The sequence below is a fragment of the Aquarana catesbeiana genome, linkage group LG13 (assembly GCF_042186555.1).
Source record: "Aquarana catesbeiana isolate 2022-GZ linkage group LG13, ASM4218655v1, whole genome shotgun sequence".
Classification (NCBI taxonomy): domain Eukaryota; kingdom Metazoa; phylum Chordata; class Amphibia; order Anura; family Ranidae; genus Aquarana; species Aquarana catesbeiana.
The window spans coordinates 228,980,943-229,004,927 of NC_133336.1; the positions used below are offsets into that span (position 1 = coordinate 228,980,943).

Genomic DNA, 23,985 nt, shown 5'->3' on the forward strand with positions numbered 1-23,985 from the left:
GGAGGTCTACTGCTAAAATTACTGCCCTCCATCTGACCTTTGCGGTGATGCCTCACATGCATGGTGCAATTGCTGTTTACATTTGACGCCAGACCGACGCTTGCGTTCGCCTTTGCGCGAGAGCAGGGGGGGACAGGGGTGCTTTTTTTTTTTTTTTTTATTATTTTTTTGCTTTTTTATCTTATTTTTAAACTGTTCCTTTCATTTTTATTTTTTTTAATTCATTTTATTGTTATCTCAGGGAATGTAAATATCCCCTATGATAGCAATAGGTAGTGACAGGTACTCTTTTTTTTTAAAATTGGGCTCTATTAGACCCTAGATCTCTCCTCTGCCCTCAAAGCATCTGACCACACCAAGATCGGTGTGATAAAATGCTTTCCCAATTTCCCAATGGCGCTGTTTACATCCGGCGAAATCTAAGTCATGAAATGCTCGTAGCTTCCGGTTTCTTAGGCCATAGAGATGTTTGGAGCCATTCTGGTCTCTGATCAGCTCTATGGTCAGCTGGCTGAATCACCGGCTGCATTTTCAGGTTCCCTGTTGGGACAGGAGAGCCAGAGAAAAACATGGAAGACGGTGGGGGGGGGGCATTCCCTCCCACTGCTTGCAAAAGCAGTCTAGAGGCTAATTAGCCGCTAGGATTGCTTTTACATGAAAGCCGACCGCTGGCTGAAAAGAATGATACCAAGATGATACCTAAACCTGCAGGCATCATTCTGGTATAACCACTCAAAGTCCAGCAACATACCAGTACGTTGCTGGTCCTTGTTGGGCATATATTGTAAACTTTTTTTTCATGCAGTCTGTGGGCTGAACGAAAAAAAGATATTGATCGGTGGGTATGCCCACCATTACGCCCCTTTCACACTGGGGCGGTGGGGGCATCGGCGGTACAACAGCGCTATTTTTAGCGCTGCTGTACCGTCGTTCTTGTAGCTGTATTCGGCCGCTAGCGGTGCGGTTTTAACCCCCGCTGGCGGCCGAAAAAGGGTTAAAATCCCTCGTACAGCGCGGCTATAGCCGCGGTATTGCTGCGGTATAGCCGTGCTGTCCCATTGATTTCAATGGGCTGGAGCGGTTTAGGAGCGGTGAATACACCGCTCCTTCACCGCTCCAAAAAAGCGGTTTGCAGGACTTTTTTCACCGCCCTGCCTGCGCACCGCTTCAGTGTGAAAGCCCTCGGGCTTTCACACTGAACAAACAGCGGAGGCTGTTTAGGGGCGGTTTGCAGGAGGTATTTTTAGAGCAATACCGCCTGCAAACCGCCCCAGTGTGAAAGGGGTCTTAGAATACCTCCCTTCATCCACCCACTTCTAATGAAGGGCATACATGCACCATTTATATATGCCGAAGCATGGGGGCATCCTTCCGCAAAAGGCAGGAGCAAATCGCTCCTCCACCCACTGCTGCCCCCACGCTTCGGCATATATGCTGAAGTATGTAACTGTGGTGGTGAAATCACCTCCGACAGCGCTGGAGTCACGGCTTTATATATCGTGGGAGCAAACGCTGTTGCTGTCAAGATAAATAAATCCGCACTGCAACTGAATGGCGTACCTGAAAACAATAAAATGGTTACCAACAAAACACAGTAAACAGTAAAGTATAAAAAAATTGCATATCTGAAAAGCAAACATGGTAAAACATAATAACAATAAAACATTGCAGAATAGAATAGAGTAAAAAAGAGCAGAACAATAGAGAGAGAATAGAGAGAGAGAACAATAAAACAACTATTTTTGTTTTTTTTTATGTTATATTTTTTTGTGTTTTTATTTTTATTTATTTATTTATTTATTTTTTTTACACTTTTTTTAGTAACTTTTAACTTTTGTAACTGGTTCCAGGTTTGGGTCTCTCAAAATGCAATGGCATCTTGGGAGACCCTGTGAAAGTGTGTCTTAGTCTGTGCAGTGCTGAACCCTACGCTAATACTCAACTAGTGTATGGTAGCGTTCAAAGCATTCACCCATGCAAAGACCAGGATTGCCAGGACAGGAGGGACAATAACACCGGGTGTCACGCCTAAATCCGTGCTTGCTGCAGACACGACATCTTTTTTGGGGGGCTCGTTGGGTAGGGGTACTCGGGAGGGCATAAAGAAAATGCCTCTCATGCAGCCGGCCTACTGCATTTGGTTGGGGAAGGTGAGGTGGAGCACCGTCTGGAAACAGAAGGGCTCTGACGATCTCTTCCTGGAATTTAAGGAAGGATTCAGTCCGTCCTGAAGCTCTGTATAGCACATGAGCGTTCAGCAAAGCCAATTGAAATAAATAAACAGACACTTTTTTGTACCAGCGTCTGGCCTTATGGGCAACTAGGTACGGCGCCAACAACTGGTCGTCCACCCCTCCCATATTAAGGTTATATTCGTGGACACAGAGGGCTTTCTCCACAACACCAGTCGCCGTAGTAATTTGGGTCGTCGTGTCTGCATGAAGGGAGGTGAGAACGAAAACATTCTTCTTATCCCTCCACTTCATAGTGAGCAAATTATTATACTTCAAGCAGGCTCTCTCCCCCAGCCTAAGACGGGAATCTACAAGCCGCTGGGGAAAGCCCCGTCGATTAGGTCGCACGGTGCCACATGCTCCAATCTGATGATCAAATAAGTGACTAAAAAGTGGCACGCTCGTATAATAATTGGCCACGTACAAGTGGTACCCCTTTCCGATTAAGGGTGACACCAAGCCCCACACTATCTTGCCAGAACTTCCTATGTAGTCAGGGCAGTTTGTCGGCTCTATGTGACTATCTTTGCCCTCGTAAACCATAAATCTACATGTATAGCCTGTGGCCCTGTCACAGAGCTTATACATCTTGACCCCGTATCTGGCACGCTTGCTGGGAAGGTACTGTTTGAATGACAAGCGGCCAGAAAATTTAATCAGGGACTCATCAACGCAGACAACTTGATGGGGGGTAAACAAGTCTGCAAAACGTTGGTTGAAGTGGTTTACGAGGGGACGAATTTTGTAGAGCCGATCGTATGCAGGGTCTCCACGAGGACGACAGAGTTCATTGTCGTTGAAGTGCATGAACCGCAAAATCTGCTCGTATCGTGCCCTGGCCATGGAAGCAGAGAACAAGGGCGAATGGTAAATTGGGTCAGTGGACCAATATGACCGCAACTTACTCATTTTATTCAAGCCCATGAGGAGGGAAAGGCCCAGAAAGATCTTAAATTCGGAGACCAAAATTGGTCTCCAATCTCTGGCAAGGGAGGACTGGGGATTAGCGGTGATGTGTTGACCAGCTTATAAATTGCTTTGGTCCACAATAGATCTATAGAGATCTTCGGTGAAAAACAGTGAATAAAAATCCAGTGGCGTAAAGTCAACTGTTTCCACCTGAATTCCGGGTTGGCCAGTGAAAGGGGGAAGTACGGGTGCTGCAGAAGTGGTGGGTTCCCAATTCGGATTGGCGAATGCAGCAGGAAGGGCACTATGGGCACGACGGGCCTGTCTTTGTCTTCTTGGTGGCAGCGGGACACTACTAGTGCTTGCCACCTCACCAGCTTGAACTGCACTTATGGGACTCGCCACGTCACCACGTGATACTGCAGTGCTGGATGTACGACCAGGGTGTACTAGGCCGCTGGTGCTTGCCAGTTCACCAGAAGGAATAGCGGCGCTAGTACTTCTCTGCTCCATACGAGGGACCTGCGGTTCTTGCACTTCAAGGACAGAAGAAGAAGATTGGGGTCTATTACGCCTGACCCTAGCAGGGACCACAACTCTGTCGTCAGAGTTATCTGTCATGGAGCCGCTGTCCTCTACAGGATCGTATTCTGAGCCTGAACTTGACAGATGAGTGACTTCCTCTTCACTATCTGTCATGCTCAGAAACGTGTAGGCCTCTTCACTAGTGTACCTTCGATTTGCCATTTTGGGCTCTAAATTTAGGGGTACACTAGTGAGACTCACAGGCAAAAAAGCTCCTGACTGTCAGCGACTGTATCAAAACGCTACCAAAAAACTGTTAGCGATCGCAGGGATCAGGCCTGACTCTGCGAACGCTGCAGTTATGTGTGCTTAGTGTTTTGTAAGTGTCAGTTATCGATCGATACTGCACTTGGGTGGGCTGGGCAGGGCTGGGCCGAGGGGCAAAACGCAGGTGCTAGCAGGTATCTGGGCTGATCCCACTAACACTGTGTTTATGGGAACCCTAAACTGCTGGGGAGTATAGATCTGATCGGATCAGATATCGATCCGCTCAGATACTATAGCACTAAGGGAGGTGTATGCTGCGTGCGTGGGTGTTAGTGGTACTGGCGCTAACCTGACGCTGCCTCGGGCGACGCAGACCTTATCTGACCCTAAAAACTTAATTTATATCACCGCCGGGCAATTAGGGGGTTAAACCTTTATAAGGTAATAAACGGCGGGTGCCCTAAAACTATAATAAACTATAATACACTATAATAAACTACAAAAAACAAACTAGCTAACCAGCGTCACCCGTAACACTTATACGGTGATCGCTGGTGAAAGGGTTAACTAGGGGGCAATCAGGGGGTTAAAACCTTTAGCAGGTAGTATATGGGGGTCCCTGTCGCTATAAAACACTGACAGCGAACCTATATACTTACCTCCCTAACTAGCGTCACCTGTGTCACTAATACAGCGATCAGAAAAACGATCGCTTAGCGACACTGGTGATGGGGGGGTGATCTCGGGGTTAATCTTTATTAGGGAGGGTTAGGGGGGTACCCTGGACCTAAGGGGGGGTACCCTAGACCTAAAGGGGGCTAACCTAACTGCCCTAACACTTATAACTGTCACAAACTGACACCAATGCAAAAAAAAAAAATGCTATTGGTGTCAGAGTGACAGGGGGTACAGGGGGGTGATCAGGGGGGGGGTTGAAGGGGGGTGACAAGTGTGCCTGGCGTGTGCTACTGGAAGTGTAGTGTTGTGCAGACTTACTTGATGTCTTCTCTCCTCTGCGCCGGATCGAAAAGACCGAGGAGGGATGACATCACTTCCTTTCCCTCTGTTTACATTACAGAGGGAAAGGAAGCATTTTCATTCGCCGGGAGCGATCGGGAGGGGGTGGCCAACAATGGATGGCCTCCCCCTGACCTCTCATCGCCCGGGAAGAAATGGCGACCGCCTCGGGCAAATCACGTGCATATACGTGATTTTGCCTGTCCGTGCTACCTTTCCGACGTACATTGGCGTGAGGCGGTCGTCAAGTGGTTAATATGAGCACTTATTCATGTTCGTGTCCCATAGACTTTAACGGTGTTCGTGTGTTCTGCCAAATTTTTTGCCTGTTGGCATGTTCTGCTGTGAACCGAACAGGAGGGTGTTCGGCTCATCCCTAGAAATAAGTACAAAATATACCAAAATATGAATATCATAGAATATAAAGGTGTATATCTCTTGCCATTGCCCGCCCCTGAGGAAGGTGAACCTACCGCACCAGACCTCCTAGAGGCAACCACTGCCATGGGGAACCAGTCGACCCAAGGGAAAGGGGCCCTGTGTGGCCACAGAAGACACACAGTGACCAGGCTGTGAATGCGTCAAAAAAAAAAAAAAGGAAGAAAAATAAGTGTATGAAAAATAAATTTTGCCTTATAAAAAAGTATGGCAACTAAAAAGATAAAGTTAAATTAGAGGTAAGTACTCACTTAAAATGAATAATTTCAGAGCATGGGGTGGAGGGCGTCTGAGATATAAGAGGAATTTAGATCCAGTTGGGAAAAACTAAATAACTCTAAAGAAAGAGAAGAAAAATAAATGATAATGAAAGAATGATCAAAAACAGAAACGAAAAGGAGAGAGAAAAAAGGGGAATAGAAGGAGAATAGATAATAACAATATAGAGCGAGGGTACATTTAGTGTCTCTTAGTCATATATATTTACGAATCAAGTTATAAATAAAGAAGTAAAAATAAAGGGGTAAAAGGGGGACTTTTTTGACCAATGAGGTCATGGGTAATATTTTTAAGGACTATCAGAAACATGATCAAAAATGCATCCAAAAATGAAAGGATGCAAGGGACAAATGTCTCAATATGATCAAGAAGGATTTAAAATGGTAGTAGTAAATAAATTAAGAAAAACAAAAAAAGGGGGGAAGGGCTGAATATATATAAGAAAAAAGGGAATGTATGGAAGTAAATTAAAAAAGAACAAATGAAATGAGCAAAGCCAGAGGAAGTATATGAAGATATGTGAATGAAAATTGGCTGGATGGCATGAGCGATAAACAATGCAAATAGAGTAGTGCAAAAGTGCAAAAGTAAAACTAACACTGGTAACAGGACCGGGTATTGTAGGGCTAGAAGTTAAAGTATCTAATGGAAGAGATAGATTTACAGAGTATGACAAGGTATTACCTGCAGCAATGAGAAGCAGTGAGACAGTCACCCTCTGTCTCTGGCGTTTGTGTGGCCCGAGAAGCCGGCTTAAGTGCGCCTTCCATCTGGTTAGCGTGTGACATCACCAACCAGATGCAGACGTGATGATGCCTATGCCCATGTGCGGGAGTCCCACTCAGTCTCCTATACTACAGCAACCACACTGCTCAGCGGCAAAGGCGAGGGGGCATGACTGAGGGCACACATGCAAGGAAGGTAAACCAAACAAGCGCCGCGCCCACCGAACAGCCCTGACCATGCCACGCCCCAAGGCAGAGGGGCAGACAGAGAAGGAGAGATAGGCCCTACACCAAGCTGGAAAAAAGTTAAGGGAGTAGAAAATACCAAGGTGGCAAATCTCTACTGGGTGGGACCATAAGCACAGGGCAGGGTCGTAAAGCAGGCATTGATTGGGGAATCACCCCTCGGTGTATCTGAGGTCATATGGATGCCCAGGGCGCCGAGGGGTGATTCCCCAATCGATGCCCGCTTTACACCCCTGCCCTGTACTTATGGTCCCACCCAGTAGAGATTTGCCACCTTGGTATTTTCTCCTCCCTCCACTTTTTTCCAGCTTGGTGTAGGGCCTATCTCTCCTTCTCCATCTGCCCCTCTGCCTTGGGGCGTGGCATGGTGAGGGCTGTTTGGTGGGCGTGGTGCTTGTTTGGTTTACCTTCCTCGCATCTGTGCCCTCAGTCACGCCCCTCGCCTTTGTCGCTGAGCACTGTGGTTGTTGTAGTATGGGAGACTGAGTGAGACTCCCGCGCATGTGCTTAGGTGTCATCACGTCCGCATCTGGTCGGTGACGCCACACGTTGACCAGATGGAAGGTGCACTTAAGCCGGCTTCTCGGGCCACATAAACACCAGAGACGGAGGGTGACTGTCTCACTGCTTCTCATTGCTGCAGGTAATACCTTGTTATACTCTGTAAATCTATCTCTTCCATTAGATACTTTATCTTCTAGTCCTATAATACCCGGTCCTGTTACCAGTGTTAGTTTCACTTTTGCACTACTCTATTTTAATTGTTTATCGCTCATGCCAGCCAGCCAATTTTCATTCACATATCTTCATATACTTCCTGTGGCTTTGCTCATTTCATTTGTTCTTTTTTTATTTACCTTCATAGATCCCCTTTTTTCTTATATATATTCACCCCTTCTCCCCTTTTTTTGTTTTTCTTTATTTATTCCCTACTACCTTTTAAAATTCTTCTTGATCATATTGAGAAATTGGTCCCTTGCATCCTTTTATTTTTGGATGCATTTTTGATTGTGATGCTGATAGTCCTTAAAAATATTACCCCTGACCTCATTGGTCAAAAAAGTCCCCCTTTTTTCCTTTTATTTTTACTTCTTTATTTATAACTTTATAGGTTCATTAATATATATGACTATGAGACAATAAATGTACCCTCGCTCTATATTGTTATTATTTATTCATCACTCTTTTTCTCCTTCTATTTCCCTTTTTTCTCTCTCCTTTTTGTTTCTGTTTTTGATCATTCTTTCATTATCATTTATTTTTCTTCTCTTTCTTTAGAGTTATTTAGTATATGCCCACTGGATCTAAATTCCTCTTATATCTCAGACGCCCTCTACCACATGCTCTGAAATTATTCATTTTAAGTGAGTACTTACCTCTATTTTTACTTTATCCTTTTAGTTGCCATAATTTTTTATATGGCAAAATTAATTTTTCATACACTTATTTTTCTTCCCCTTTTTTTTGACACATTTGCAGCCTGGTCACTGTGTGTCTTCTGTGGCCGCACAGGGCCCCTTTCCCTTGGGTCGACTGGTTCCCCGTGGTGGTGGTTGCCTCTAGGAGGTCTGGCGCGGTAGGTTCACCTTCCTCAGGGGCGGGCATTGGCAAGAGATATATACCTTTATATTCTATAATATTCATGTTTTGTGTATATTTTGGACTTATTTCTTTTCCTTTTTGTATCTTTGTACAGTTTTATAACATTTTCTGATTCGTATATCCCCTGATGAAGCTAAGAGGCGAAACATGTCGAGTTAATATAGGAAAAGGCAACCTTTGTCAGAGCTAAATATTCGCCAAATGACCACCTATACTATGAAATGTTGAATATCTGTGAACTAAGTGACCCTGTTATGTTTTAAGGTTATTCTCATTAAAATTATTGTATCTTTTTAAATAAATGGTTTCCATTATTATTTGTAAGCACCGTAACAAGCCCCCTTCTCCCTCTTCACTTCATTAATTAACTATTTGGGATGAGGTGCCAATTACCTGGGTGTTCTACCTTTAGCCGGACATACTTTATCTAAGTTAGATCAGTGTTTCTCAACCTTTTTTCAGTCAAGGCACCGTTTAAAAAATACGGACAATCTCGAGACACCCCATTCTAAAATGTAAAAACTATTCTAATAGTTTTACATAATGCAGCAACATCCACACGTTGAACACCCAACGTTAGAGGTGATTTATTTTTCCAAAAATATATCTTTGCACACTGGTAGTGACTAGTATTCCAATGTTTCTCTTCTCCATCAGTTTTTCTCCATCACTCGGCTAGCTGACCCCAAAGCTGATGGAGAGGGGCAGGTCAAAATAGGATGCTGTGCAGGCGACTGACATACTCCATATTAACGGATGATGTCATTGGTTTTTAGGATGCCGGCGGTTAGAAGGTTGTAATGGTGCACCATGAAAACCTGTGGCTTTGTGTAACTAAAAGGCTTCATCCACCCGCTGGCTTGTGTACAAATTTTGGGCAATTTTTAGGCATTTTGCCAAGCATCCCTGGGGAAACCCCAAGGTATCCCTGAGAAAACCCCAAGGCACCCTGGTTGACAAAGGCTGAGTTAGATTGTTTTTTCACCTCACTATTTTCCCAGTTTAGCTTATTTCTAAAATATATATACAGCTGACATGACTGGGGATACCAGATAGAAGGGCGAGGAACACTAAAGTATGGCAGGGGCTCCAGGCAGGCAAAAGGGGGTTGACCCCTCCTGCCTATGTAAAGCCCCTCCCACACTATATTATCAAAAGTATTGGGCCGCCTGCCTTTACCAGCACATGAACTTTAATGGGATCCCAGTCTTCGTCCATAGTGTTCAATATTGAGTTGGCCCACCCTTTACAGCTATAATAGCTTCAACTCTTCTAGAAAGGCTGTCCACAAGGTTTAGGAGTGTGTCTATGGGAATGTTTGACCATTCTTCCACAAGCCCATTTGTGAGGTCAGGCACAATTCATCCCAAAGGTGTTCTATCGGTTTGAGGTCAGGACTCTGTGCAGGCCAGTCAAGTTCCTCCACCCCAAACTCGCTCATCTATGTCTTTATGGACCTTGCTCAGCAGTTTACATAGGCAAGAGGGGACTCCTTAGGTATAGGTGATATGTAGAAGATATATAGGAAACTTTACATTTTGTGTTTTCTTTTCACAGCACTCATGATGGGAAAATCTGGTAAGTGCAAAGCTGGGATTGAGAATATACCATAAAAAAATAATAGTTAACATTAATAAGCAAGTAATATTAGTAATAATGTGTGTAATTGATGTGTAGATAAACTGTTTACTTGGATTTTTTTCACTTAATATCGCATATTATCGTATATTACTGAATTTTCTTTTTTATTTTTTTATATTAGGCATAGTCATTTATGCATATTTGTTTTTTTTGTTTTTTTTTTGTTTTGCTGCATAGCTTCTTGAATTAGTGCACTTTATCATTGTTTCACATCATTATCGCACATTATCACATATTACTGCATTCCTGTCTTTTTTTTTTTTTTGCTTCTTAGCTCCTTGAATTAGCACATCATTTTTTTATGATCATTATTTGTTTACTTTGATTACTGGTATTTGTTTTAACTTCGCACTCAATTAACACAGTTGCAAATAAAATTAAATAAAGCCCCCCTGCAAAAAAAAAAGAGGTTGAAGTATATTTCCACATTTGCAGCCAAAGTAGGATAACATCTACTTTTTTTTCTTACAAGCTCCCAATCACATAGAATAATTAAAAATACTTCTCTGCTTATATTTTACTGATTTTTACTTGCTTAAAATTCTACTTAACTTCCCCCTGTATGGCCAATCCTTTATTGTGGGGCTTTCTGTTTCCTGCCAATGTCTTGGTATCTGACTTTTGGCTGCATTGATCAGATGAGGGATCACAGATTCTTTATACTGTTCTTTATACTGTTTTGTTGATCTGATGGGACACAGTGAGGCTGCATATGATGGGACACCGTGAGACTACATATGACGGGACACAGTGAGGCTGCATATGATGGGGCACAGTGAGGCTGCATATGATGGGGCACAGTAAGGCTGCATATGATGAGGCACAGTGAGTCTACATATGATGGGACACAGTGAGGCTGCATTTGGTGGGGCACAGTGAGGCTGCATATGATGGGCACAGTGGCTGAATTTGATGCTGAACAGTAGGGATGGGCTTTATGTTCGGGTCGAACATGAGTTTGACTCAAACATTGGCTGTTCGCCCGTTCTCCAAATAGTGACAATAACAATAACTTTGCAAGTTATTGTCATAAAAAGTGTTTGGGGACCTGGGTCCTGCCCCAGGGGACATGTATCAATGCAAAAAAAAGTTTTAAAAATGGACGTTTTTTCGGGAGCAGTGATTTTAATAATGCTTAAAGTGAAACAATAAAAGTGTAATTTCCTTTAAATTTCGGACCTGGGGGGTGTCTATAGAATGCCCGTAAAGTGGCGCATGTTTCCCGTGTCTGACAGCAAAATGACATTTCTAAGTCATTTAAAACTACTCGCGTTTATATTGAATTGTCGGTCCACATAAAAGTTCAGTGTGGGATTCCCCCACAGGGAACCCCGAACCAGAATAAAAAAAAAATGTGTGGGGGTCCCCCCAAATTCCACACCAGGCCCTCCAGGTCTGGTATGGATATTAAGGGGAACCCCGCGACAGAATTAAAAAAAAAATGGTGTGGAGGTCCCCCTCAAAATCCATACCAGACCTGAATCTGGTATGGATATTAAGGGGAACCCCGCACCAAAATTTAAAAAGAAAATGGTGTGGGATCCCCCCAAAAATCCATACCAGACCCTTATCCGAGCATGCAACCTGGCAGGCTGTAGGAAAAGAGGGGGGATGAGAGAGCGCCCCCCTCCTGAACCGTACCAGGCCACATGCCCTCAACATTGGGAGGGTGCTTTGGGGTAGCCCCCCAAAGCACTTTGTCCCCATGTTGATGGGGAGAAGGGCCTCATCCCCACAACCCTTGCCTGTGGTTGTGGGGGTCTGCGGGCGGGGGGCTTATCAGAATCTGGAAGCCCCCTTTAACAAGGGGACCCCCAGATCCCGCCCCCCCGTGTAAATTGGTAATGGGGTACAAATGTACACTTACCATTTCACAAAAAAAGTGTCAAAAATGTTAAAAAAAGACAATAGACGTTTTTTGACAATCCCTTCATTAATGTCTTCTTCTTTCCCCGCTTCTTCTTCCATCTTCTTCTGGTCTTCCTTCAGTGTTCTTCTTCTTCCTCCATCTTGTTCTTCCCCCGCTTCTTCCTCTATCTTCCTCTGCTTCTTACTCCGGTCTTCTCATCTGGCATCTTCTTCACCCCTTCGTCCTCCGATCCACCTCAACGGGAGTCTCCCACTGTGTGACGCTTCTGTTCAGGTGACAGTTCTTATATAACGGAGGGCGGGCCCACATGGTGACCCCGCCCCCTCTGACGCACGGGGACTTTCCCATGGCTTTCTCCGTGTTGTCAGAGGGGGCGGGGTCACCCGTTTATGAAGCATAGGATCGGAGGAAGAAGAGGAAGAAGCAGAGGAAGAAGCGGGGGAAGAACAAGATGGAGGAAGAAAACCGAATGAAGACCAGAAGAAGATGGAAGAACAAATGGGGAAAGAAGAAGACATTAATAAAGGGATTGTCAAAAACCGTTTCTTGTCTTCCAGATTCCGATAAGCCCCCTGCCCGCATACCCCCACAACAACCGGGCAAGGGTTGTGGGAATGAGGCCCTTCTCCCCAACAACATGGGGATGTTTGCCAGGGTACATTCCATTTCATATAGTTTTCCTTTTAGGAAAAGGTATCAACCTTCGGGGTCTGTCATCCTATCCTCCAATATGGACCACACTCCTCTGGCCACCCCAATGGCTACCCCAATGGCTACCCCCTTTGCTCTTCTTGTTGTAGAATCCCCATAAAACCATGTTGGATAATCTCTTGAGTACAGCCTTACATTAGCATCATGGGAGATATACATCTCCTGAAGGAACACTACCCCAGCTTTGTACTGTTTAACCTCCTTTAAGATTTTATGCCTATGTGTTAAGCCCGCGAACATTATATGATATAAATTTTATTGATGTCATCTTTAATCACAGTGCTCTCTTTCTAATCTGACTGTGAGAAAAGAAAAAATCAGATTAATGTGTCTCACTTAGATAGGGATCTGCGGGACCCTCCCCCTCCCTCCTCCCCCTCCCTCCTCTCCCTCCTTCCCTCAGTGGTTCAGGGCCGTCCAAAGTGAGTGGTACCGCAGCCTCTCACACTATGGTTCACCGGTCTTCCTCGGATCACCCTCCCATGCTCCCTTTTGGTGCCATGTTCAGGCCCCACCCCCAGCTGAGCGCCGTCACATCACGTCCTCCCCGGGTCCTTTTCTGACATTTGTTGCTTACAAGTTAAAATACGTATTTTTTGCTAGAAAATCACTTAGAACCCCCAAACATTATATATATATTTTTTAGCAGAAATTCGAGAATAAAATGGTGATCATTGCAATATTTTATGTCGCACTGTATTTGCGCAGCGGCCTTTTTCAAATGCAATTTAAAAAAAAAAAGACACTTTCACGAATTACAAAAAAAAAAACAAAACAGTAAAGTTAGCCCAATTTTTTTTTGTATAATGTTTAAGATGATGTTACCCTGAGTAAATAGATACCTAACACTTTGAAATTTCACACACTTGTGGAAAGGCGACAAACTACGGTACTTAAAAATCTCCATAGGCGGCACTTTAAAAATTTCTACAGGTTACCTGTTTTGAGTTACAGAGGTGGTCTTTTTGCTAGAGTTATTGCTCTCGCTCTATTGATCATGGCGATACCTGACATGTGTGGTTTGAACACCGTTTACATTTGCAGGTGCTACGTATGTAAGCTTTCGCTTCTGCGCGTGAGCATGGAGGGCTTTACATTTTTTTTCTTATTTATTTTATTTTTTTATTTTTACAATGTCTCTTTAATTTTTTTTCTAATCACTTTTATTTCTTTCAGAAGGAATGTAAACATGTAAAACAATGTAACAATGTAAACATTCCTCTTTATGGAGACATCTGGGGTCTATAAGACACCAAATCCCTCCTTTGCACTTTTTAAAATTTGGTGCCTTTAAGTCTTCAGTAATCCAGAAGTGATGTCATGACATCGCTTCTGGGTTACTAGATCTGAGACCCAATCAAAGTTTATTCCAGCTTCGTTCAGGTCTCCGGCCAGCCGGGCGACGTGCTGGCTGGTCGCTCAGGCCTCCCCTCCCACCCCTTGGGATAACAGCCGAGCGGCTTTTAGCCACATCGGTTGTTATCCCAAGAAAGGTGACCGTTTGCTCTAAAAAATTGTTAAGTCTAACATATGTGTTGTCTTCCGACAGCATTTGGCCAAGCTGAGTGTCATAATAGTTTTTAGCTAATATGACCACCCCACCCCCCTTATCGGAAGGGCGTTTAATTCCCTCTTGAATATACAAGGGTTAATATTTTTCCTTGGTACCACCTGGTCCAAGTTTTTCAAAACCGAGTTTTTAAACACCTCCACGTGTTGATTTGCTGTATTCGCTGGATTGAATAGGGATTTATTTTTTAAGCCACTTTCCACTCCTACTATATTCCTATTTACTGGATAATAACTACTTGGACCACTATTCAGAAAATATTTTTTCAAATTTAATTTCCAAATATACTTGTGGATATCCATATAGACATCGAATTTGCTTTCATAAGCTTATTACAGCTTTATAACTATTTATTGTATTTCATAGGTTTTTACCTACACTGAACTGAACTGTTATATTTTTTTTCATTGTATTTATGATGCCAACTGTGTGACAGTAAACTCACACTTTGTTTTTAAGTCAGTCTATCAATGCTATTCATCTAGAAACGCCCTTGAGATACAAGAATATTAGATATTGTTTTTATTCTTCATTTGGTGAGTCAGACACTGCCGTCATTTCTCCATTTTTACCGAAATCTCGATCCTTGCTGAGGGGGGAGAGATTAGCGCAGTTTTGCACACATTTAAGTCTCGAGAAAAAGATGGTCCCGAACCTATCAACCAAGAGGCATTTGCATCAGATGTGGACAACAGTCCAGTAACAGACGGTTGAAGACAAAAAATTCTTCTAAATACGGTGAGTAAAAGTTATGGAATTTATTGATGAAATAGCTAGAGAAAGTGAGCTAGAGTTTTTTATCCAAATGACAGTCACCTATGGGTATATATGTACAATGAATGTTTACAGGCTAATACACAGATTGACAAAGCCAGATTTACTGTACACAAATTACGGAAAAAGATAAATAATGTGTTAAAATCAGTAAGAATATTTAATAAGATGATTATTAATATTTTACCTGCCAAAAATGTGTGTACACTAAATCAGACAGAGACTAACAATGTACAGAACATAGGAATACATTTAAATGTGTCCCAAGATTCTCTTAGTTGTCCAAATTGTAATTACATAGAGAATCTTGAAGAACAATTAGAATCTAACAAAAATATTTTGCCAGAGTTATAAAATGACAGACAGATTGCTGTAATTTCAACAGATGACAAAAAGACTGAATCCAAATTTAAGCCACAACCTTCTTATATTCCAGAAAGTTCGGAAATGGAGAATGTTGATGCTACTGATGAAATAGAAATGAAATATAAAAACTTATTATGTGGAACTGCAAAACTAAAGTTGCAAATACATGACCAACTTATTAAAGTTTTAAAAGACTTTCCTATTTATGACTTTGAGGCAACTGTATTTTCTAATTGGGATTTATTTGAAATGCTTGCGGGTCGTTTTAATCTGTCAAATGATCAACGCAATTACACATTTTAGTTGTGGGTTCCTGCTAATTTTGCTAAATAAATGATTTCACCTGTTATTCATGATGAAGGTCAGGAAAAACAAAATGACGCGACAGATAGACTGTGACAATTATTGCTATGTATGACCGGTGAGCAAATACCGACCATGGAAATGTTAGATCTATTACAGACTACTGCAGAAGAAGATCCATGTGAGTTTAAAATAACATTTTGCAAGGTTTATGAAATTATATTTGGAGTAGATAATGACTATGACCCAGGTTTGAAAATGGCTTTCATAAAAAAATGTAAATATGTCGACCCAACTTCAGTAGCCATAGCACAGGAACATCAAAATTTAAATGATATAGTAAGCTTCATTGATAAAATTAGGAGACAATTGAATCAAAGCAATCTCACACACGAGGCAGATATCATTCAATGTGACAAAAATAATCAGGCTACAGACATGTCAGAAACGACAGTTCTTAGCAAGAATGATGATGACAGGTGCAGACAAGTGAGGCAAGGAGACCCTATCACGTGTTTTTACTGTCATAGATCTGGCCATATGAGAAAACATTACTGTAAATCTAAGAGAGACTCACAATTAAAAACTAAAGATATGGAGAACGAAAAATCAGCTTTTGTACAACCTGTTTTTTTATGCCAATATAAAAATTTGACTGAATTGCCTTATGCCACTGAAGTCAAACACATCAGTAATTTGACTGTTAACAGCAGTTCAGACAACATGGCGAAAGGAGCTGTCACTGAAAGAGAGGGTTTATTGCCATTGCCAAAAATAGAATCACTCCGAGATTCAATTTCTCTGCCATTACAATATGTAGCACCAATTATATTGGATGAGAATGGTAGAACATATATACAAGGTTTGCTGAATGGTAAAAATATTAATTGTCTCATTGACAGTGGATCTGAGATTAGCCTTACCAGAGAAAACATACCTCTGAAACCTAATTCTCCTATGTGTAATATAGTGGGTTTTAATAATACAGGTAATTCCACTGCTGGACAGGTATCGGATGTAACATTTGAAGTACCTGGATTAGTGAAAACCAATATTTGGGGTCTGTCACCATGCAGAGAATATACTTGGCATTGATGTAATCAATAAACAAAAGTGGGTGACTGATTTGGCTAATAAAAGTATTTGTAAAGATCCATCTAGGCCCAAATCAGTGCTTATTGATCCCTCTGTATACAGTAATATTGGTTCCATTACCAATATGTCTACAGAACAAAAGTGCCCTGGTAGTGATGGTAATTGTGCTTTAAAGGAAGTGGTACAATGTTTTCCAAGTTTGTGGTCAAAGTTCAAAATTACTTTGGAACTTTGAAACATACAGAATTGAATATTGAGGGAAAAGATCCAGAACCCCTTAACCACTTCAGCCCCGGAAGGATTTACCCCCTTCCTGACCAGAGCACTTTTTCCAATTTGGCACTGCGTCGCTTTAACTGCTAATTGCGCGGTCATGCAATGCTGTACCCAAACAAAATTTACGTCCTTTTCTTCCCACAAATAGAGCTTTCTTTTGATGGTATTTGATCACCTCTGCCGTTTTTATTTTTTGCGCTATACACGGAAAAAGACCGAAAATTTTGAAAAAAAATGATATTTTCCACTTTTTGTTCTAAAAAAAATCCAATAAACTCAATTTTAGTCATACATTTAGGCCAAAATGTATTTGGCCACATGTCTTTGGTAAAAAAAATGTCAATAAGTGTATATTTATTGGTTTGCGCAAAAGTTATAGCGCCTACAAACTAGGGTACATTTTCTGGAATTTACACAGCCTTTAATTTATGACTGCCTATGTCGTTTCTTGAGGTGCTAAAATGGCAGGGCAGTACAAAACCCCCCCAAATGACCCCATTTTGGAAAGTAGACACCCCAAGGAAATTGCTGAGAGGCATGTTGAGCCCATTGAATATTCATTTTTTTTGTCCCAAGTGATTGAATAATGACAAAAAAAAAAAAAAAATTACAAAAAGTTGTCACTAAATGATATATTGCTCACACAGGCCATGGGCATATGTGGAATTGCACCCCAAAATACATTTAGCTGCTTCTCCTGAGTATGGGGATACCACATGTGTGGGACTTTTTGGGACCCTAGCCGCATACGGGGCCCCGAAAACCAATCACTGCCTTCAGGATTTCTAAGGGCGTACATTTTTGATTTTACTCCTCACTACCTATCACAGTTTTGAAGGCCATAAAATGCCCAGATGGCACAAACCCCCCCCAAATGACCCCATTTTGGAAAGTAGACACCCCAAGCTATTTGCTGAGAGGCATGTTGAGTCCATGGAATATTTTATATTTTGACACAAGTTGCGGGAAAGTGACAATTTATTTATTTATTTTTTTTTTTTTTGCACAAAGTTGTCACTAAATGATATATTGCTCACACAGGTCATGGGCATATGTGGAATTGCACCCCAAAATACATTCTGCTGCTTCTCTTGAGTACGGGGATACCACATGTGTGGGACTTTTTAGGAGCCTAGCCGCGTACGGGCCCCCGAAAACCAATCACCGCCTTCAGGATTTCTAAGGGTGTACATTTTTGATTTCACTCTTCACTGCCTATCACAGTTTCGGAGGTCATGGAATGCCCAGGTGGCACAACCCCCCCCCAAATGACCCCATTTTGGAAAGTAGACACCCCAAACTATTTGCTGAGAGGCATGGTGAGTATTTTGCAGCTCTCATTTGTTTTTGAAAATGAAGAAAGACAAAAAGAAAAATTTTTTTTTTCTTTTTTTAATTTTCAAAACTTTGTGACAAAAAGTGAGGTGTGCAAAATACTCACTATACCGCTCAGCAAATAGCTTTGGGTGTCTACTTTCCAAAATGGGGTCATTTGGGGGGGTTTTGTGCCACCTGGGCATTCCATGGCCTCCGAGACTGTGATAGGCAGTGAAGAGTGAAATCAAAAATTTACGCCCTTAGAAAGCCTGAAGGTGGTGCTTGGTTTTCGGGGTCCCATACGCGGCTAGGCTCCCAAAAAGTCTCACACATGTGGTATCCCCGTACTCAGGAGAAGCAACAGAATGTATTTTGGGGTGTAATTTCACATATTCCCATGGCATGTTTGAGCAATATATCATTTAGTGACAACTTTGTGCAAAAAAAAAAAAAAAAATTTGTCTCTTTCCCGCAACTTGTGTCACAATATAAAATATTCCATGGACTCGACATGCCTCTCAGCAAATAGCTTGGGGTGTCTACTTTCTAAAATGGGGTCATTTGGGGGGGGTTTGAACTGTCCTGGCATTTTATGCACAACATTTAGAAGCTTATGTCACACATCACCCACTCTTCTAACCACTTGAAGACAAAGCCCTTTCTGACACTTTTTGATTACATGAAAAAATTATTTTTTTTTGCAAGAAAATTACTTTGAACCCCCACACATTATATATTTTTTTAAACCAAATGCCCTACAGATTAAAATGGTGGGTGTTTCATTTTTTTTTTTTCACACAGTATTTGCGCAGCGATTTTTCAAACGCATTTTTTGGGGAAAAAACACACTTTTTTACATTTTAATGCACTAAAACACACTATATTGCCCAAATGTTTGATGAAATAAAAAAGATGATCTTAGGCCGAGTACATGGATACCAAACATGACATGCTTTACAATTGCGCACAAACGTGCAGTGGCAACAAAATAAATACATTTTTAAAAGCCTTTAAAAGCCTTTACAGGTTACCACTTTAGATTTACAGAGGAGGTCTACTGCTAAAATTACTGCCCTCGATCTGACCGTCGCGGTGATACCTCACATGCATGGTGCAATTGCTGTTTACATTTGACGCCAGACCGACGCTTGCGTTCGCCTTAGCGCGAGAACAGGGGGGACAGGGGTGCTTTTTTTTTTTTTCTTTATTATTTTTTTGCTTTTTTATCTTACTTTAAAACTGTTCCTTTCATTTTTTTTTTTTAAATCATTTTTATTGTTATCTCAGGGAATGTAAATATCTCCTATGATAGCAATAGGTAGTGACAGGTACTCTTTTTTGAAAAAATTGGGGTCTATTAGACCCTAGATTTCTCCTCTGCCCTCAAAGCATCTGACCACACCAAGATCGGTGTGATAAAATGCTTCCCCAATTTCCCAATGGCGCTATTTACATCCGGCGAAATCTAAGTCATAAAATGCTCGTAGCTTCCGGTTTCTTAGGCCATAGAGATGTTTGGAGCCACTCTGGTCTCTGATCAGCTCTATGGTCAGCTGGTTGAATCACCGGCTGCATTCTCAGGTTCCCTGTTGAGACAGGAGAGCCAGAGAAAAACACGGAAGACGGTGGGGGGGGGGCAATCTCTCCCACTGCTTGTAAAAGCAGTCTAGAGGCTAATTAGCCACTAGAATTGCTTTTACATGAAAGCCGACCGCTGGCTGAAAAGAATGATACCAAGATGATACCTAAACCTGCAAGCATCATTCTGGTATAACCACTCAAAGTCGTGAATGGTGTACCTGAAGACAAAAAAATGGTTAACAATAAAGCACAGTAAACGGTAAAGTATAAAAAATTGCATACCTGAAAAGCAAACATGATAAAACATAATAACAATAAAACATTGCAGAATAGAATACAGTAAAAAAGAGCAGAACAATAGAGAGAATAGAGAGAGAGAGAATAGAGAGAGAACACTAAAACGACAACTATTATTTTTTATTTTATATTTTTGTTTGTGGTTTTTTTTTTTTTTTTTTTACACTTTTTTTGTAACTGTAACTTTTATAACTGTAACCGGTTCCAGGTTCGGGTCTCTCAAAATGCGATGGCATCTTGGGAGACCCTGTGAAAGTGTGTCCTAGTCTGTGCAATGCTGTACCCTACGCTAATACTGAACTAGTGAATGGTAGCGTTCAAAACATTCACCAATGCAAAGACCAGGATTGTCAGGACAGGATGGACAATAATAGCGGGTGTCACACCTATATCCGCGTTTGCTGCAGACACAACATCTTTTTTGGGGGGTTCGTTGGGTAGGGGTACTCGGGAGGACATAAAAATGCCTCTCATGCAGCCGACTGCATTTGGTTGGGGATGTGAATGGGGGAAGTACGGGCGCTGCAGAAGTGGTGGGTTCCCAATTAGTAGGATTGGCGAATGCAGCAGGAAGGGCATTATGGGCACGACGGGCCTGTGTTTGTCTTTTTGGTGGCAGCGGGACACTATTTGTGCTTGCCACCTCACCAGCTTGAACTGCACTTATGGGACTTGCCACGTCACCAAGTGTTACTGCAGTGCTGGTTTGACTATGACCGGGGTGTACTAGGCCGCTGGCGCTTGCCAGTTCACCAAAACGCTACCAAAAAAACTGTTAGCGATTGCAGGGATCAGGCCTGACTCTGCGAACGCTGCAGTTATGCGTTTAGTGTTTTGTAAGTGACAGTGATCGATCGATACTGTACTTGGGTGGGCTGGGCTGGGCCGGGCGGAGGGGCAAAACGCAGGTGCTAGCAGGTATCTGGGCTGATCCCACTAACACTGCGTTTTTGGGAACCCTAAACTGCTGGGGACGCCAGTATAGATCTGATCGGATCAGATATTGATCAGTTCAGATACTATACCACTAAGGGAGGTGTACGGTGCGTGCGTGGGTGTTAGCGCGACCGGCGCTAACCTGACGCTGCCTGCGGCTGATGCTTGCCAGTTCACCAAAACGCTACCAAAAAAACTGTTAGCGATCGCAGGGATCAGGCCTGACTCTGCGAACGCTGCAGTTATGCGTTTAGTGTTTTGTAAGTGACAGTGATCGATCGATACTGCACTTGGGTGGGCTGGGCTGGGCCGGGCGGAGGGGCAAAGCGCTGGTGCTAGCAGGTATCTGGGCTGATCCCGCTAACACTGCGTTTTTGGGAACCCTAAACTGCTGGGGACGCTAGTATAGATCTGAACGGATCAGATATTGACGCGTTCAGATACTATACCACTAAGGGAGGCGTATGCTGCGTGCGTGGGTGTTAGCGGTACTGGCGCTAATCTGACGCTGCCTGGGGCGACGCATATCACCGCCGGGCAATCAGGGGGCTAAACCTTTATTCGGTAATAAACGGCGGGTGCCCTGACACTATAAAAAATAAACAAACTAACCAGCGTCACCCGTAACGGTTATACGCTGATCAGTGGTGAAAGGGTTAACTTGGGGGTAATCAAGGGGTTAAAACATTTATTAGATAGTATATGGGGGTCCATGTCGCTATAAAACGCTGACGGCGAACCTAAATATTTACGTCCCTAACTAGCGTCACCAGCGACACTAATACAGCGATCAGAAAAATGATCGCTTAGCGACACTGGTGACGGGGGGTGATCAAGGGGTTAAAACTTTATTAGGGGGGGTTAGGGGGGTACCCTAGACCTAAAGGGGGCCTAACACTCACTGCCCTAACACTGTAACTGTCACAAACTGACACCAATACAGTAATCAGAAAAAAAAAAAAAAAAAAAACCTGCTTGGTGTCAGTTTGTGACAGGGGGGGGTGATTGGGGGGGGGATCGGGGGGCGATCGGGGGGGGGGGATCGGGGTGTTTTGTGTGCCTGGCATGTTCTACTGTGTGTGTGTGTGTTGGTGCACTCACATACCTGTCTTCTCTCCTCGGGCCGGAACGGAAATTACTGAGCCGAGGAGAGATGACATCATTTCCTCTGCCTCTGTGTACAATACAGAGGCAGGGAAATGATCCCATTGGCTGGGAGCGATCGCGAGGGGGGGGCCACGAATGGATGGCCTCCCCCTCACCACCGATCGCCGGGGGAGATTTGCCGACCGCCGCAGGCACCGGGGGGGGTCCGATCGGACCCCCCACCCGCGGGCAGGCAAGGACGTACCTGTAAGTCCTTTTGCCTGCCCGTGCCGCTCTGTCGACGTACATCGTTGTGCGGCGGTCGGCAAGTGGTTAATCAGTATGAGTTACCACTAGAATCAATTGGTCCACTTTCTGCCATGTTTCAAGAGTTTGTACAACTTAGAATTGTACAGAAAGCTAAATCAGTGGTAAATAACTTTATTTGGCTTGTCAAAAAAGCTGATAATTCATATTCTTTATTAGTTGACTTAAGGACATTGAATAAACATATCACAAATATCCCAGTTCTTCCTGATAAATCTAACACTAAGTTAAATTTGAATGCTGAGTACAAAGTGTTCTCTGTACTAGAAATTGCTAATCATCAATTTTTCCATCCCTGTAACTAAAAGTTGTCAATACAAACTTGTGTTCACATTCAGAGAAGAGACTTATACGTTCACTCGATTAATACCTGGCCTAGGTATTGGTGATGGTGTAGTTCATGAAACTATAGCAAAAATTCTTTCAAAATTTTCTAGGCCAAACTGCATTTGTCAGCATGTGGAATACGATTTTTCTGAGTACTCAGAATATCGATGAACATATGGCTCTTTTGTCTGAGTTGTTTATGATGTTGCAAGCTGAAGGTCTAAAATTAAACACAGTGAAAGTTCAGCTGATGAAAAGTCAAGTGAAATACCTTCACATGTAAATTAGTCAAGGAAAGAGACAATTGTTGCAAGAAACAGTTAGAGATATCAGTGCAATCCCAACTCCAACAACTCATAAGGCATTGCATCATTTTCTGCATTAAATAAATCATTGCAAAGAGTTTGTACACAGTTTTGCAGAAAAAGTAAATCCACTATATAATCTTTTGAGGAATAAAAGTAATATAGTTGACCAATGGGGTCCAAATGAGAAAAATGCCCTTGAAGTGTTGAAAAAAGATTTGCAGAATGCTCCATCATTAAATACAATAGATGTTTGTTCTGAAGCATCTCTTGTTTTGAAAACTCATGTATCTGAGAATGCCATCTCAGTAACGTTGTTCAATTACAAAAAGGTAAGGAGAAAAGAATTGCCTATTTCTCCAGAGTTTTATCATTTTTGGAAAAAACTTCTGAGTCAGGTGTAAAGCAACTGCTAAGTGTTTACTATGCAATTAAAGCTACAGAGAGCATAGTGAAATCAAACAAAATTATTGTACAGACACCTGACTGCTCACTAAAAGGTATTTTTGAGAAAGATCGTTTCAGAGAAAGTCAGAAAACATATCCTCTATGATTCAGAGCTTTATCATCCAAACACATTCAGAAGATGTAAAAGAAAGGTATCTTCAGGAAAGTACACCAGCACATGTTTATACAGCTGTATCTGAGAAGTCTTTATTTCAGGTTTCCAGCATAAGAACTGAGAAGGACATTGAACCAGTACTTGTTACTGCAGAACAGTCTAATGCCCTGTACACACGATAGGATTTTCCGACAACAAAATCCATGTTTTTTTTCCGACGGATGTTGGCTCAAACTTGTCTTGCATACACACGGTCACACAAATCTTGTCGGAAATTCCAAACGTCAAGAATGCGGTAACGTACAACACATACAACAAGCCGAGAAAAATGAAGTTCAATAGCCAGTGCGGCTCTTCTGCTTGATTCTGAGCATGTGTGGAACTTTGTGCGTCGGAATT

The 23,985-nt window shown here is 42.5% G+C and overlaps 2 protein-coding genes across 2 annotated transcripts in view; both read left to right on the plus strand.

Annotated features, from left to right (window-relative positions):
- LOC141116684 (uncharacterized) overlaps positions 1 to 23,985 on the plus strand; it is a 218,410-nt gene that overhangs the window by 46,410 nt on the left and 148,015 nt on the right. The window lies entirely within an intron of this gene.
- LOC141116905 (high affinity immunoglobulin gamma Fc receptor I-like) overlaps positions 1 to 23,985 on the plus strand; it is a 55,069-nt gene that overhangs the window by 7,925 nt on the left and 23,159 nt on the right. Inside the window, exon 2 of the mRNA XM_073609400.1 lies at positions 9,800 to 9,820. Within this exon, the coding sequence (XP_073465501.1) occupies positions 9,800 to 9,820 (21 nt within the window). The remainder of the gene's footprint in view (positions 1 to 9,799; positions 9,821 to 23,985) is intronic.